The sequence below is a fragment of the Anabrus simplex genome, chromosome 2, assembly GCF_040414725.1.
Source record: "Anabrus simplex isolate iqAnaSimp1 chromosome 2, ASM4041472v1, whole genome shotgun sequence".
Lineage (NCBI taxonomy): Eukaryota > Metazoa > Arthropoda > Insecta > Orthoptera > Tettigoniidae > Anabrus > Anabrus simplex.
The window spans coordinates 335,729,448-335,745,724 of record NC_090266.1 but is presented as its reverse complement, the minus strand read 5'-3'; the positions used below and the strand labels follow the sequence as shown (position 1 = coordinate 335,745,724).

Below are 16,277 nucleotides of genomic sequence, written 5' to 3'. Positions count from 1 at the left end.
TTCCACCCTCTCCGTACCTCATTATCATCAAACACTACCCAGTACCCAACAAATAACAAGCAGTTATCACAACAACAAAAAACAACTTACACGCGTTTAATGAACTTAGTTTCCCTTTCTGAGGAAACTCGTAACTAATTTCATGATCAAAGAGATGTGGAAAAATAAATGAAGATGGCAATCTGCCCATCATCACTGCCAATGGATCGTGCCTGAGCATTAGAACACTAACACATGCAGACACATTCACTCTTCTCTGACTGACTCTACAGCTAACATGAGAACTCTTCGCTATCAGTCAGCTATCGCCTCAGTGGTACGGTGTTGACTGGCACATCAACAATTAATAAATTTTATTTTCATCAGTGCTGTGATATTTTCTTGTAAAACATATTTTACTATGATCCATGATGGGACTACTAATTGACAATGGCTTTTAAGTCATCTTTTTGTCGACACAAGTGTAGTTTTGAAATCATTTTAAGTGTCATTCAAATACATTTGGCCATTTATCAAATATGTAATGTGTGAATTTCATTGTGTACACTAATGTATTTTATGTGTTTGTATTTGCATTCTTAAGCCCTCAGCGTGGGAGGACTTTCACCTCGCTGCTACTCTGTGCTGTGGGAGGAGAAGAGCACAGAGCTTGCTTAGAAGTGCACGTCATCACATAAAACGTTATAACAGAGACAAGATTCATTGGATTTAAACCAAATTTTCAGTTTGTTAATGACAAATGTAGCCAGTGATAACATAATTTACTGAAACCATACTATCATATTTTAAAGACCATGCTTACCTTAGAAATGTAATTTGGTGTGGTAAATTTTAAAACATTCCTCTGTGCAGAGACCAGTTACGCAGTCTGGGCACCAGTACACTGATTCCTTCCTTTTGCCCTGTTTGTAGCACACCACACACTTCTTCTGTGGCCTAGCTTTGCAGTTGGAGGGATCCTCTGTAAAAGGTGCCTTTCGGTGAGACGAGGCACAGTGTTTTCCACTGGATGACGACCAGGAACATTTCTAGTTACATCACTCCCATACCTGGTTAGAATTCCCTCAACCAAATCTATCCTGAACTTCAAGTGGTCAACCCTGTTGTTCTGGAGGTTACATTTATATATTACAAAAGAGTTGTAAACTGTAATATTTAAAAGCCTCCTAAAAAAGTTTTATGTACAATTTACTAATTTTTTTCCTTTCTATCAAATAACTTTGCAGCATTTGATCTTTGAGGTCAACTCCACCCATGTATTTATTGTAGTCAGCTGCACAAACTGGTTTAGCTTTTCCCTCTCCCCTCTTCTGCACAATACTTATCACGACCTTTTGTTCATCCATTTCAGAACAGATATTGGTCCTGCATGCTGAGCTACAGTTTCACGTACTTTCAGCTTTGTGTCTTTCACTTTCTTTGATACATTCTTTCTATATAGTCTCAATGTACTTACACAATCTGTTTTATTGTCTTTCAAGAGTTTGGCTAACTGTGGGCTGTTATAAAAATTTTCCATCCATAATGTGTGGCCGCAATGAAGTAGAGGTTCTATGAGGTGCATAACAATTGCAGTGATCTTGGATGTATTAGAAGAAATTAAGGAAGAACTAAAAATAGTGTCTTTTCCTGTATACACCATGAATGACCATTAATATCCAGTTAGTGATTCAGAGTTCATATGTTTTTATGCCAAACTTCGAAGCCTTCAGAGGAATATACTGTTTGAATGAGAGTCTGCCTTTCCTCAATGTGAGGGATTCATCTATTGTAATGTTTTGATCCGGGAGGTACATTGACTTGAATTTATTATTGAGATAGTCTAGAACAGGTGAAATTTTGAAGAGTTTCATGGGACCCTGAATAAGGGGATTGGTGATATTGTCAGTGAAGTGAAGAAATCTTGTTATGCTTTCTAATCTATCAAGTGAGATGACGGAATAAAATTTGGGAGTAGCCAGTAAATAGCTTTTTTTGAGAAATAGGACCTCAGTTAGGTCAATGGGTTCCAGTTACTCTGGGGGAGATGTACATTGTCTTCGCATTATATATGCTGATGGGCATTGTTCAGAAACCCACACAAAGTGCCGGAAAGGTCATGGCCTCAGTTTTCTGGGATGCAAAAGGCATTCTGCTGATAGATTATCTTCCTACTGGTCAATTACGGGGCAATACTATGCAAACCTCCTAGACCAACTACAGGAAAAGATATGCAAAACAAGGTCTGGTTTGGCAAGGAAAAATGTCATCTTTCATCTTTCATCAGGACAACGGCCGAGTGGACTAGTAAGTGGTACCAGTTGCTACGGAATGGGAATGGGCATCTTGGACATATTCTGAATCATGGCCATCCTTGTGCTCGGGTGGCTAGGACTATACAGTCCACTGTGGTCCCTAACCCGTTAGAGGAAAGATCCTCACTTGGATTATGTGTAAGTAGGTTAGCATCCTGCTTCACAGTTTACCGAGCTCGGAACATTTTAAGTTAGCCTCGGACCTATGGGAGTAATGGAGTCCCACTCCCATTCGACAGGCGAGGGACTCCTTGGAAACAACTTGGCGAACAAAATGGAATTTGAAGGGGAGCTATCAATATTAATGGGGCTTATGGAAGAAAGAAAGTAAAACTGACTGAGTTAGCAATGAGGATGTATCTGGGTGTACTAGGAGTAAATGATATTCGGGTAAGGGGAGATAATGTGGAAGAGGTTATAAAGTGTACTTGACCGGTGTTAAAAAGGGAAGGGCAGAGTATGGGGTAGGACTGTTCATCAGGAATACTTGGGCATGCAACATAGTTTCTGTTAGGCACGTAAATGAGTGAATGATGTGTGTAGATTTGGCAGTTGGAGGAATTAGGACAAGAATTGTCTCAGGGTGCAGATGAGGGTGAAGTTGACAAGTTTTATGAAACATTGAGTGATACCGTAGTCAGGATCAACAGCAAGGATAGGATGGAACTAATGGGCGATTTCAATGCGAGAGTCGGAAATAGAACTGAAAGATACGAAAGGGTGATTGGTAAATGCGCGGAAGCTATGGAAGCTAATAGGAATGGGAAATGTTTGCTGGACTTCTGTGCTAGTATGGCTTTAGTAGTTACGAATACTTTCTTCGAACATAAGGCTATTCACCGCTACACATGGTAGGTAGCAGATCCATAATAGACTATATCTTAACCAACTTTGAATTCAGGTAACTGTTAGGAATGTACAGGTTTTCTGGGGATTTTCTGATGATGCAGACCACTATCTGATCTGTAGTTAACTAATTATCTCTAGATCTAGGATGGAGAAAGTGAAATCTCTCTGCAAACAAATAAGCATAGAAAATCTCCAGGACAAGGAAATTGACAGAAGTACAGATATTAGTCAGAAGTTCCGAGCAGTGGACAGTGAGCAGGTTCAGGATGTAGAAAGGTATTGGATGGCATACAGGTTTGCTGTAGTAGAAACAGCAAGGGAATGCCTTGGAACAACTGTGTGTAAGGATGGAAAAATGGCAACATCTTGGTGTAAAAAGAAAGATTATCAGAAATGGCTTCAAACAAGTGCTGAAGCAGACAGGGAACAATTGTCAATATGGACCATAATGAAATTCATAACTTATGACAGGAAATTGTACATTGATAAAAGAAATAAATAGTTGTTAAATCCAAAAAGAATTGTTGAGAAGATTTTTGTAATAATCTGGAAAAGCTTGGTCAAGAAGCAGGGAAACCTTTCTGGACAGTAACAAATAATCTTAGGAAGGGAGGGAAAAAGGAAACTAACAGTGTTTTGGGTAATTCATGTTAACTCATAATAGATCCCATGAAATCACGGTACAGTTAGAGGAAATATTTTGAAAATCCTCTCAACGTAACAGGAAATCATCTTGGTGGCGCGAACAACCGAGCTCATGGGAAGGAGGAAAATGATGTTGGTAAAATTACATTTGAGGAAGTGGAAAGGATGGTAAATAAACTCCATAGTCATAAAGCAGCAGGAATAGATGAAATTAGACCTGAAATGAAGTGTAGTCGGAAGGCAGGGATGAAATGGCTTCATCAAATAATATTAGCATGGAGTGTTGGTAAGGTACCTTCAGACTGGACAAAAGCAGTAATTGCACCTATCTATTAAGCAAGGCAACAGAAAGGATTGCAACAACCATTGATTGGTACACCACGCAAAGTATTCACTGGCATCTTGGAAGGGAGGGTGTGATCAGTGGTTGAGAGGAAGTTTGGATAAAAACCATTGTGGTTTCAGACCATAGAGGGGCTGTCAGGATCAGATTTTCAGTAGGGAGCAGGTAATTGAAAAATGCTACTAGAGGTGTAGATATGTTTATGTTTCGTAGATCTAGAGAAAGCATATGTCAGGTTACCAAGGGAAAAGATGTTTGCCATTCTGGAGGTCAATGGGATTAAGGGTAGATTATTAAAATTAATGAAAGGCATTTATGTTCACAATTGGGCTGTAGTGAGAATTGTTGGTAGAATGAGTTCTTGGTTCAGGGTACTTACCAGGGGTTAGACCAGTCTTTAGTCTTTCACCTTTGTTCTTTGTAGTTTACATGGATCATCTGCTGAAAGGTATAAAGTGGCAGGGAGGGATTCAGTTAGGTGGAAATGTAGTAAGCAGTCTGAACTATGCTGATGACTTGGTCTTAATGGCAGATTGTGCTGAAAGCCTGCAGTCTAATATCTTGGAACTTGAAATAGGATCAGTGAGTATGGCATGAAAATTAGCCTTTCCAAGACTAAATTGGTGCCAGAAGGTAAGAAATCCAAGAGAATTGAATGTCAGATTGGTGATACAAAGCTGTAACAGGTAGATAATTTTGAGTATTTAGGATGTGTGTGCTCCCAGGACGGTAGTATAGTAAGTGAGATTGATTCATGGTGCAGTAAAGCTAATGCACTGAGATACAATAGAGAGAAATTTTGATTGATCCACCTTTTTTCAGTACATAATACGTAGGTGGTTTGAAAAGTTCTCGGAATATACTAGAATTAAGTATCTTACCTCGGTGGAACTGCTTTTATTTTTCAACATAGTCTCCCTGTAGACTAATGCATGTGGTCCAGCGATGTTCCAATGCCTTGATCCCATCTCGAAAATGAGATTCCTCCAGGCCTGCAAAATACCTGTCCAATTCGGCTGTCAGTTCTTCCCTTGTAGAAAATCTCCGTCCACCAAGGAAAATTTTCTGCTTGGGGAATAGATGAAAGTCTGATGGTGCCAAATCAGGTGAATAAGGTGGATGTGGCAACACTTCGTACCCCAGTTCATGAAGTTTTGCCATGGCAATAACATTTGTGTGCGGCGGAGCGTTGTCCTGATGAAAGATGACCTTTTTCCTTGCCAAACCAGACCTTGTTTTGCATATCTTTTCCTGTAGTTGGTCTAGGAGGTTTGCATAGTATTGCCCCGTAATTGTTTGACCAGTAGGAAGATAATCTATCAGCAGAATGCCTTTTGCATCCCAGAAAACTGAGGCCATGACCTTTCCGGCCGAACGCACTGCCTTTGCTTTCTTTGGTGGTGGTGGTGGTGGTGGTGAATCAGCATGTTTCCACTGCTTTGACTGCTGTTTTGTCTCTGAGGTATAGTAGTGGATCCAGGTTTCATTTGTAGTCACAAACCGGCGCAAAAAATCTTGTTGGTTGCACTGATAACGGGCCAGACTTTGTTCGGACATTTCCAATCTGGTGCGTTTATTGTCCATTGTCGAGAGCCGCGGCACCCATCTTGCAGATAATTTTTTCATACCCAATTCTTCAGTTAAAATATAATATACCCGTTCAGAAGACATCCCTACAGCTTCAGCAATCTCCCGCACTTTCATTCGACGATCCTCCATGACCATTTTATGCACTTTATGCACCGTTGAAAATGGAGCAGAGTCCCCCAATGTGTTCTGAAAGTCGGCATGAATTTCCTTTGCTTTCATACCTTTCTTAGTGTTATGTAAAATGGTAGCATTATTACGTGTGGTTTTATAAGCTATTCTTAAATTGTCTCTCTTGAAAATGTTAGTTATGGGGTGGATGTGGGTGTTGTTGAAAGTAAAAAGTGTGAAATCTTTCTTGGGTTTGTTGTCTCTACTTAATTTAGATTTCGTTTGGTGTTTTATTTTATGAATGATTTTATTGCTCATGTCTCTATTGTAACCGTTTTGCTTCACTATTTTATGGATTAAATTTAATTCTTTTTTTAGTTCTTCTTGAGATAGAGGTGTGTTGAAAGCTCTATATATCATACTGTAGTATGCTGCTTTTTTATGGGTGTAAGGGTGAGTAGAGTCTATTTTTATTGTATTGGATGTTTGTGTAGATTTCCTATAGATTTTGTATGTTAAGTGGTCTTCAGTCTTAGTAACAGATATGTCAAGATAGTTCAGAGTGTGATCTTTCTTAGTTTCCATTGTGAATTTTATGTATGGGTCTATTCTGTTTAGCTGTTCAAGTATGTTATTTTCGTTTGTAAACCTGCAGTCCACAGTACTTTAGAAAGCAACTAGTGGACATAATGTAATCAATAAAACACGATATTTTTAAACGTCTCATAAGGATGCCAAAGACTTTTTAGATTTTAAGAACTGTACCCTGAAGTAACACTTCAATGAAATTTGTGTCACTCAATTTTAGACTAATATTGTTTTATACTATGCAATCGTTATAAATAAGCAGATTCATCAGCAGCTGATGGTGACCTTAATAATGGGTCGAAACCGGTACTGTGTTTTTAATGTGAATGAAATATTTTAGACACCTTATATAATAAAGTATTGATTAGGTGGAATATTCTCGACTTTATACTTGTGTACTCGAACTATTAATACAGACAATTAAGCTGATAGATTATAGTAAACTTTAAAGTTACATTAAAAATGAACAGCTGTGACATAACATTTTTCTTCTAGTTTGGAGAAGATCTTTGAATTTTTTCTTTATTTTTTCCCCTTATTTCTGTGTATGATCTGCTGTTCACCTCACAAACTCAAAGTTTCAAAGTTCTGATCTTCAGACCACTATGTATCCAAAATGTCCAAAAGTCAGATTTCTGCAAAATTAACAACAGGTTCATAAAAATATATCTGTGAGAAACTTTAAGACAACATTTCTAAATATTTCTAGCTGTTACTTTACAATTGTCTCTTGCATTGGAGATTAGTTCGTAATTCTCTTTTAAAATTAAAATGAAATACATTTAATTTTGAATAAACTGAACCATTCTTCAGATAATCAGTGCCAAACTAAGGTTCAGATACTTTCTGCACTGACAGAGACTGTTCTTAATAATCTTACGCCCATTATTTTGAATTAATTTGTTTTTATTGTCCATATGGACTAAAAAGCATTGCATTGAATGTAAGATAACCAGAATCTCTCTTTTTTTTTTTTTTTTAAATTCAGGGGAAGGTGTAACATCATCTCGTGGTGACTACTGTGCCCCGTACAGAGGAAAAATTTGCAAGCACTACTTGGAAGGTACTGGTCAAGTGTGGTTCAACTTTTCCCAACTCGGTGGATTTATAAATGAACAGATTACAACTGGCTTGTGGGAAGAAATGATTCAAGGACTCAAAGAACCTTGTAGAAGTGCTGCAGAGGTTTGTATTATATCTACAGCTGTGGCATGTTTTATTATGTTCAATCTTCTTGAAGTGGTACTTGGTGAGAAATCTCTGGATTTCTCCCTTGTTGTAACCAATGAGATAATTTTATACTTGCTAATATACATTGGAGGACTTGAATAACTACCCACCCACAAGGTTGAACTTCGAATCCTGGTCGATCCTGAGTTGAGAGATCTCAAAACTCGGTAGCATCAGGAAAGATATCTAGCCTTAAACCCTCAACTAAAACCAAAATGAACCTGGGTGGCTCCAGTGTCCCCCAGAAGCCAGGATAACCTGAAAGAAAATGAATTCATTATATGTGCGGCTTCTTCGCTGAATGGTCAGCATACTGGTCTTGAGTTCAGAGGGTTCTTCCATTCCTGGCCAGGCCGAGGATTTTAACTGCATATGATTAATTCCTCTTGCCTGCATCTGGGTGTTTTATATTGTATTTGCCTCAATACACTTCCCTTCATCTACATACAACAAAACACACTACCAACTGCCACAGAAACACGTAATAGTGAATACATCCCTCCACATAGGTTTGGCATCAGAAAGGGCATCCAGCTGTAAAACTGGGCAGAATCCACCGTGGGTAAATGCACAAAGAGGCCAGGAAGAAGATGACATCATCTTAATTTGCATTGATTTTTTTTAATTTTTTATAATCTTCATAATTGTCTTGTTTGCCTTCCAACATTGTTTCTCATCCTTGGCCTATCCTGCATAATCTGGTATTCAGTACCAACTGTAAATGTTATTAGATTTCTCATCTGAAAGTCATCAAAATAATCTTAAATTAATACTCTAATTAAACCTCTTTACTCATATCCTTTGTAGTTATTTACATAAATACCATGGATTTTCTCTACTTTATCTGCCCAGTGAACAAATATATAATATCGGTGAGCTTTGGTGCCCTACATGTACAGTGTGTGTTCTGTCTTCAGCATAAACTTTCTGAACCATGTCGGGCTGAGTGTCTCAGACGGTTGAGGCACTGGCCTTCCAACACCAACTTCGCACTTCGATCCTGGCTCATTCCGGTGTTATTTGAAGGTGCTCAAATATGCCGCTCTTGCGTCGATAGATTTACTGGCACATAAAAGAACTCTTGAAGGACTAAATTCTGGCACCTCATCATCTCCAAAAAGCATAAAAAGTAGTTAGTGGGATGTAAAGCCAATAACATTTTTCTCCTTCAGCTTCTTCTCTGAACCATTTAGTGTATATGGCAGTTTTTCTGACTCTCCTTGCTGGCTTCCTGCATAACTGTTAGCAGAGAGTAGTATCAGGCACATCATTTTCATATTTACCTGTCACCACCTTTGTCCTACAAGGCAGTGCTCTCGGATGTTTGCTATTTTTCGTGTTTTTGGACGGTCTAGAGCTGATACTCTACCCCTTTGTGACAGTTGCAAGATATTTAGATCAGGAACTCAGCTGATGCAACTCCTCTACTGTCTTAGTTCAACGTTCTTTCGAACAGGTACCATACTTGGAAACTTGAAAACAAAACTAAGTATGGAGTTGACATTGTGGACCAAATATCCCGAATGTATTTTGTCAAGCCAGTGGTGTGTAGGTGGCCATTGCAGACATTCAGTAACATTCTAGACTTGACAGGCATAAATGCTTGGGTGCTGTACTAGTAAGTTACAAATATCAGGATCTTGTGCCAAAAGTTTGTTACAACTCCCTAAGTAACTTACCAAGACAATGACGCATAATAGAAATAAAGGGACCCAAATTGCAGACTGTGAAGATAACAACAATGTACCTCAAAGTGACCAAATACACAGGAAATGTAAATGTAAGGAGGACATGAAGTGTGTGCACATGTGAAGATAATACTGAAGGATTGTCTGTAAGAAATGCTTTGGAGTGGAGAAAATGATTCATCACCTGCATACATATGTTTCTGTAAATTATGAACTTCTAGGGTGATATAACTGACTTAGCATATGTCATGGGATAGTCACCTAATAGCGTGTGGGGCCTCCTCTGGCCCTGCGAACTGCAGTGAGATGCCGTGGAAGTGAGTCGACAAGTCCTTGGTAGTCCTCTGGACACAGCTGACACCAAATCGTTTGCAGAGCGGCCGCCAATGCTGGTCTGATAATACCAATATAATGGTCCGTTATTGGACATTATAAATTTTGCAGCTAACTCCTTCTTGGTTGCCTGCGTTTCGCCCTCATGCGCTAAGCTGGGCCCATCAGTTGGTACTTAGCACAGCTACCAAGACGCAAGGCTAGTGCATACCGTGGAGGCCACTGCATAGGCTACTTGAAGCCACCAGCAGCGCCAATGCACTATGAGAGACTATGTCTCTCTTCCAAAAATTGATGCCTGCCTGGCCATCAGATGATATAGATGTTGATTCTTATAGGGAACATGAAATATCTGTCCTGAATGAGTAAATTTATGATAATTTATAATAAATAGTAAATTTATAATTAATTTGTAATAAATTTACTCATTCAGGACAAATATTTCATGTTCCCTATGGGAATCAACATCTATATCATCAAATGCTGGTCTGTTTATGGGTACAGGATCCATGGCACAGAGCTTGCATTCCAGGACATCCCAGATATGCTCGAAAGGGTTCATATCGGGGCTCCTGGGTGGCCATGACTGTCGTTGGACCTCCGCTGCAAGTTCCTGGAACCATTCCCGGGTGACGTGGGAGCGATGTGGCGGCGTGTTATCATCTTGAAACACCGCAGAACCGTCTGGGCGCTGGAAGGCCAAAAATGGGTGGAGATGGTCTCTGAGCAGGTCAACATACCGCGTACCATTTAAAATCTCTTCCAGAACAACTAGGTGGCCCATTCCATACCAGGAAAATGCACCCCAGACCATAACAGAGACACCAGTGCCCTGGACCACACCTTCGAGGCAGGCAGGATCAATTGCTTCATGTGGTCTGCGCCATACACGGTGCCTCCCATCGGCATGGTGCAGTTGAAATCTTGATTCGTCCAACCACATCACGTTATGCCACTGTTCCAGTACCCATCCCTGGTGACTGGTGACAAATGTGCGTCGTCATGCCCGATGATGTCGGGTTAACAGTGGCACCCGTGTGCGGCGCTGGCTCCCATACCCCATAGAACCCATGTTCCTACGGATTGTCCATTGGGAGACGTGTCTAGCACGGCCTGTGTTGAATTGAGCCGTGATTTGTTGCACGGGTGCCCGTCTGTCACTATTGACAATCCGTCTCAGATGTCGCCAGTCACGGTCATCGAGGGTGGCTGGACGGCTGGTCGTTCGTCTGTTGTGGGCGGTGACACCCGCACTCAACCATTCACGATACACCCTGGACACGGTTGATCGTGTGAAGCCGAATTCCCGCACCACTTCCAAAATCGCACTTCCCATCTGTCGGGCACCGACCACCATACCCCGTTCGAACGGTGTCTGCTCACGACAACGTTCCATGTTACACCTATCACATGCACAGCCATTGCTCACAAGGTCTCCTATACATCTGCCTCTGGCACAGGGGGCGTGTGGTGCGCAGGTAACACACCTGCGCATTAGTGCTCCGCTATCCCTTGACATTTGCTCAGTCAGTGTACTTAGGTCAGACACGTATTGAACTTATACACGCACTGTTCATACCGTAATATATCAGCATGGTTGAATGTGGTGAGTGTAGACTTGTGTAAGAAGTAATAAGAAAATAGACAGTGTATTGATATATCTGCCTGAGAGTTTTGACTGGACTTATAATGTGACTATTGGTTTAGAATATAGTATAATGATAATGATAGTATAATGATCAAGAAGTGCATTTCCATCATAAAAAACCTATCTCCATCTCTGTTTTTTTTAAATTCATAATCAGACTCCTCTGCGAACCATGTGACCTTGCCGCGGTGGGGAGGCTTGCGTGTCCCAATGATGCAGATAGCCGAGCCGCAGGTGCAACCATATCGGATGGGTATCTGTTGAGAGACCAGACTAACGAATGGTTCATCGAAAGGGGGGTAGCAGCCTTTCGGTTGTTGCAAGGGCGGCAGTCTAGATGATTGACTGATACGGCCTTGTAATAATACTCAACATGGCTTGGCTGTGTTGATACTGCTACACGGCTGAAAGCAACGGGAAACTACAGCCGTAACCACCTCCCGAGGACATGCAGCTCTCTCTGTATGAAAGATGTACTGATGATGGCTTCCTCCCGGGTAAAATATTCCGGAGGTAAACTAGTCCCCCATTCGGATCTCCGGGTGGGGACTACACGAGAGGGGGCGATCATCAGGAAGATGGATACTGACATTCTGCGAGTCGGAGCGTGGAATGTTAGGAGTTTGAATCGTTGTGGTAGGTTAGAGAATCTGAAAAGGGAGATGGATAGGCTAAAGTTAGATGTAGTTGGTATAAGTGAAGTACGTTGGCAGGAAGAAGAGGATTTTTGGTCAGGCGACTACCGAATTATTAACACGAAATCAAACAGGGGTAATGCAGGAGTTGGTTTAATAATGAATAAGAAAATAGGGCAGCGGATAAGCTACTACGACCAGCATAGTGAAAGAATTATTGTCGCCAAGATAGACACCAAACCAATGCCCACCACAATAGTGCAGGTCTATATGCCTACTAGTTCAGCGGATGATGAAGAAATTGAAAGAATATATGAGGAGATAGAAGATTTAATACAATATGTCAAAGGTGACGAGAATCTAATTGTGATGGGAGACTGGAACGCAGTGGTAGGCCAAGGAAGAGAAGGTAGCACAGTAGGAGAATTTGGATTGGGACAAAGGAACGAAAGAGGAAGTCGGCTGGTTGAATTCTGCACTGACCATAATTTAGTCCTCGCCAATACTTGGTTCAAACACCACAAACGACGGCTGTATACGTGGACGAGACCTGGAGACACTGGAAGGTATCAAATAGACTTCATTATGATTAGGCAGAGATTCAGAAACCAGGTGTTGGATTGCAAAACTTTCCCAGGAGCAGACGTGGACTCTGACCACAACTTGTTGGTCATGAAATGCCATCTGAAGTTGAAGAAATTGAAGAAAGGAAAGAATGCAAAAAGATGGGATCTAGACAAGTTGAAAGAAAAGAGTGTGATGGATCGTTTCAAGGAACATGTTGCACAAGGACTAAATGAAAAGGCCGAAAGAAACACAGTAGAGGAAGAGTGGAGAGTCATGAAAAATGAAGTCAGTAGGGCTGCTGAAGAAATGTTAGGAAGGAAGAAAAGATCAACTAAGAATCAGTGGATAACTCAGGAGATACTAGACCTGATTGATGAACGACGAAAATACAAGAATGCTAGAAATGAAGAGGGCAGAAAAGAATACAGGCGATTAAAGAATCAAGTGGATAGAAAGTGCAAGGTAGCTAAGGAAGAATGGCTGAAGGAGAAGTGCAAGGATATCGAAGGCTGTATGGTCCTGGGAAAGGTAGATGCTGCAAACAGGAAAATCAAGGAAACCTTTGGAGAAAGGAAATCTAGGTGCATGAATATTAAGAGCTCAGATGGAAAGCCACTTCTAGGGAAAGAAGACAAAGCAGAAAGATGGCAGGAGCATATCGAACAGTTGTATCAAGGTAACGATGTAGATAATTTCGTTCTGGAACATGAAGAGGCTGTTGATGCTGATGAAATGGGAGACCCAATTTTGAGGTCAGAGTTTGACAGAGCTGTGAGTGACCTCAATAGGAACAAGGCACCTGGAATTGATGATATTCCCTCTGAATTACTGACTGCCTTAGGAGAAACCAGCATGGTAAGGTTATTTCATTTAGTGTGCAAGATGTATGAGACAGGAGAAGTCCCATCCGATTTTCGGCAGAATGTTGTTATACCTATTCCCAAGAAAGCCGGTGCTGACAGGTGTGAAAACTACCGCACCATTAGTTTAGTATCTCATGCCTGCAAAATTTTAACACGTATTATTTACAGAAGAATGGAAAAACAAGTTGAAGCTGAGTTGGGGGAAGATCAATTTGGCTTCAGAAGAAATGTAGGAACACGTGAAGCAATCCTGACTTTACGTCTGATCTTAGAGGATCGAATCAAGAAGGACAAGCCCACGTACATGGCATTCGTAGATCTAGAAAAGGCATTCGATAATGTTGATTGGACCAGGCTATTTATGATTCTGAAGATGATAGGGATCAGATACCGAGAACGAAGAATTATCTACAACCTGTATAAAAATCAGTCTGCAGTGATAAGAATCGAGGGCTTTGAAAAAGAAGCAGCAATCCAGAAAGGAGTGAGGCAAGGCTGCAGTTTGTCCCCTCTCCTTTTTAATGTTTACATAGAACAGGCAGTAAAGGAAATCAAAGAGAAATTTGGAAAGGGAATCACAGTCCAAGGAGAGGAAATCAAAACCTTGAGATTTGCCGATGATATTGTTATTTTATCTGAGACTGCAGAAGATCTCGAAGTTGCTGAATGGTATGGATGAAGTCTTAGGTAAGGAGTACAAGATGAAAATAAATAAGTCCAAAACAAAAGTAATGGAGTGCAGTCGAACGAAGGCAGGTGATATAGGAAATATTAGATTAGGAAACGAAGTCTTAAAGGAAGTAGATGAATATTGTTACTTGGGTAGTAAAATAACCAACGATGGCAGAAGTAAGGAGGACATAAAATGCAGACTAGCACAAGCAAGGAAGAGCTTTCTTAAGAAAAGAAATTTGCTCACTTCAAACATTGATATCGGAATTAGAAAGATGTTTTTGAAGACTTTTGTGTGGAGCGTGGCATTGTATGGAAGTGAAACATGGACGATAACTAGCTCAGAAAGAAAGAGAATAGAAGCTTTTGAAATGTGGTGTTATAGAAGAATGCTGAAGGTGAGATGGATAGATCGAATCACGAATGAAGAGATACTGAATCGAATTGGTGAGAGGAGATCCATTTGGCTAAATTTGACGAGAAGAAGAGTTAGAATGATAGGACACATCTTAAGACACCCAGGACTTGTTCAGTTGGTTTTTGAAGGAAGTGTAGGTGGCAAGAACGGTAGGGGTAGACCAAGGTATGAATATGACAAACAGATTAGAGCAGATGTAGGATGCAATAGTTACGTAGAAATGAAAAGGTTAGCACAGGATAGGGTGGCATGGAGAGCTGCATCAAACCAGTCTATGGACTGATGACTCAAACAACAATCAGACCTAAAAGTATATCTAAAGTGAGGGTCATTTTTGACCCCTTCATATTTCCAGCTGGTAGGAGTGATACAGTCTTTCTAGATTTGATTCTTGTTACCTTATATCTTACTATCAAAATTCACGTCTGTTAATTCGTCTTTTGGCAGTACTAGCAAGATGTGCTCAGTGTAGTTGTATGTTGTGGTTTGAGTAAATAAATTTTACATTTCTGTTGGTCGCAACTGCTTTTTGCTGATTCTTTATTGCTACACTTATTAGTACAGACTACAATACCATATAATCCCAAATATCCCCCGCACTTTTTTGTCGAAAATATCGCTTCTGAAAATTGGGTGTGGGTCTTATTCAAGCCTTTTATTTCGCGGCGCAATACTTCACACATCTTAGGGAATATTACTTTTTTATTGTATGTTAGTTTTAAGGGTTGGCACTGAGTGAAAAAAGACAAAATTTACGTTTCACTGCTTGAATCCATTTTTGCTGCATTCTGCCTCAGTTATCCTCTTAGAAAAAGAATAGAATATAACATAAAACTAAATTTCCACCTGATTGACACTATATATTTGCTTTAAGCAAATGAATTATTTGTAGCACATGTTTCATTCCCTTAGGACATCTTCAGCTACATTACATTGCATAGGTGAATTCTTTGTAATTGTATCTCTTCATTTGTGCTAGTATACGTTATAAATGTGATTTAGGGGGAAGGAATCTGCTGGCAATGAATTGGCACTTTGACTCAGAATAAGTAGCAATAATATGGATATATTTAAGTCTTATAAAATGTTATTTAGGCATAATATGAGATATGTGTGTTACATTTAAAACTTTTGTCGAAGAAATTGCAAAGGTTATTTTAAATTTTACTTATAATACTTGATATTGTGTCTCTGGTCTATGTTTACCTTTGACTTATATCTTTTGTGTATGAATTTTGAGTATTTGCTGAAGTCATACACTATTATTTTTCTGTTTAGAAGTTGCTGTGTACATATGCATTCCCACAATGTGTCGTGCAGGATGGAGAAGCAGTGGGCCTCCCTCTCTGTGCTGAGGACTGTGTTGCAGTTCGTCAACTTTTCTGCTATAACAACTGGGCCCTTATTGAAGATAACAAGCAGCGGGGGATTTATTTCAAATCTAGGGGACATTTTCAACTTCCCGTGTGTGAAAATCTTCCAAAATTCAGAGATTCACCAACACCTACCTGTTCCTATGCACGATTAACAGAAATGAAGTCTGAAGAAATTACTTGTAAGTTTTAATATTCTAGTGATTAACAATTTATTACTTACTTACTTACTTATTGAAATATGTGTATTGTAACCGTAATTATTGATCTGGTTCGCTAGCTGACCATCAGAGTGACACAAGATGTGTCCAGTTCTTAACTGAAGCATTATAGAGAAGGAGAGGTTTGCATGAAATAAGTACCAGGGTTGGAACTTAAATAGTGGCAACACTGCTGTGGAGACGCTGTGCAATGGAATCTAATATTGTCGCTG

General features: G+C 40.1%; 1 protein-coding gene across 2 annotated transcripts in view; it reads left to right on the top strand.

Moving 5' to 3' along the window:
• Nucleotides 1-16,277, top strand: part of Nrk (Neurospecific receptor kinase) — a 137,447-nt gene that overhangs the window by 54,183 nt on the left and 66,987 nt on the right. For both annotated transcript variants that reach the window (XM_067140717.2, XM_067140718.2), the window contains exons 4-5: nt 7,406-7,602; nt 15,750-16,026. In XM_067140717.2, coding sequence (XP_066996818.2) covers nt 7,406-7,602; nt 15,750-16,026 — 474 coding nt within the window. The remainder of the gene's footprint in view (nt 1-7,405; nt 7,603-15,749; nt 16,027-16,277) is intronic.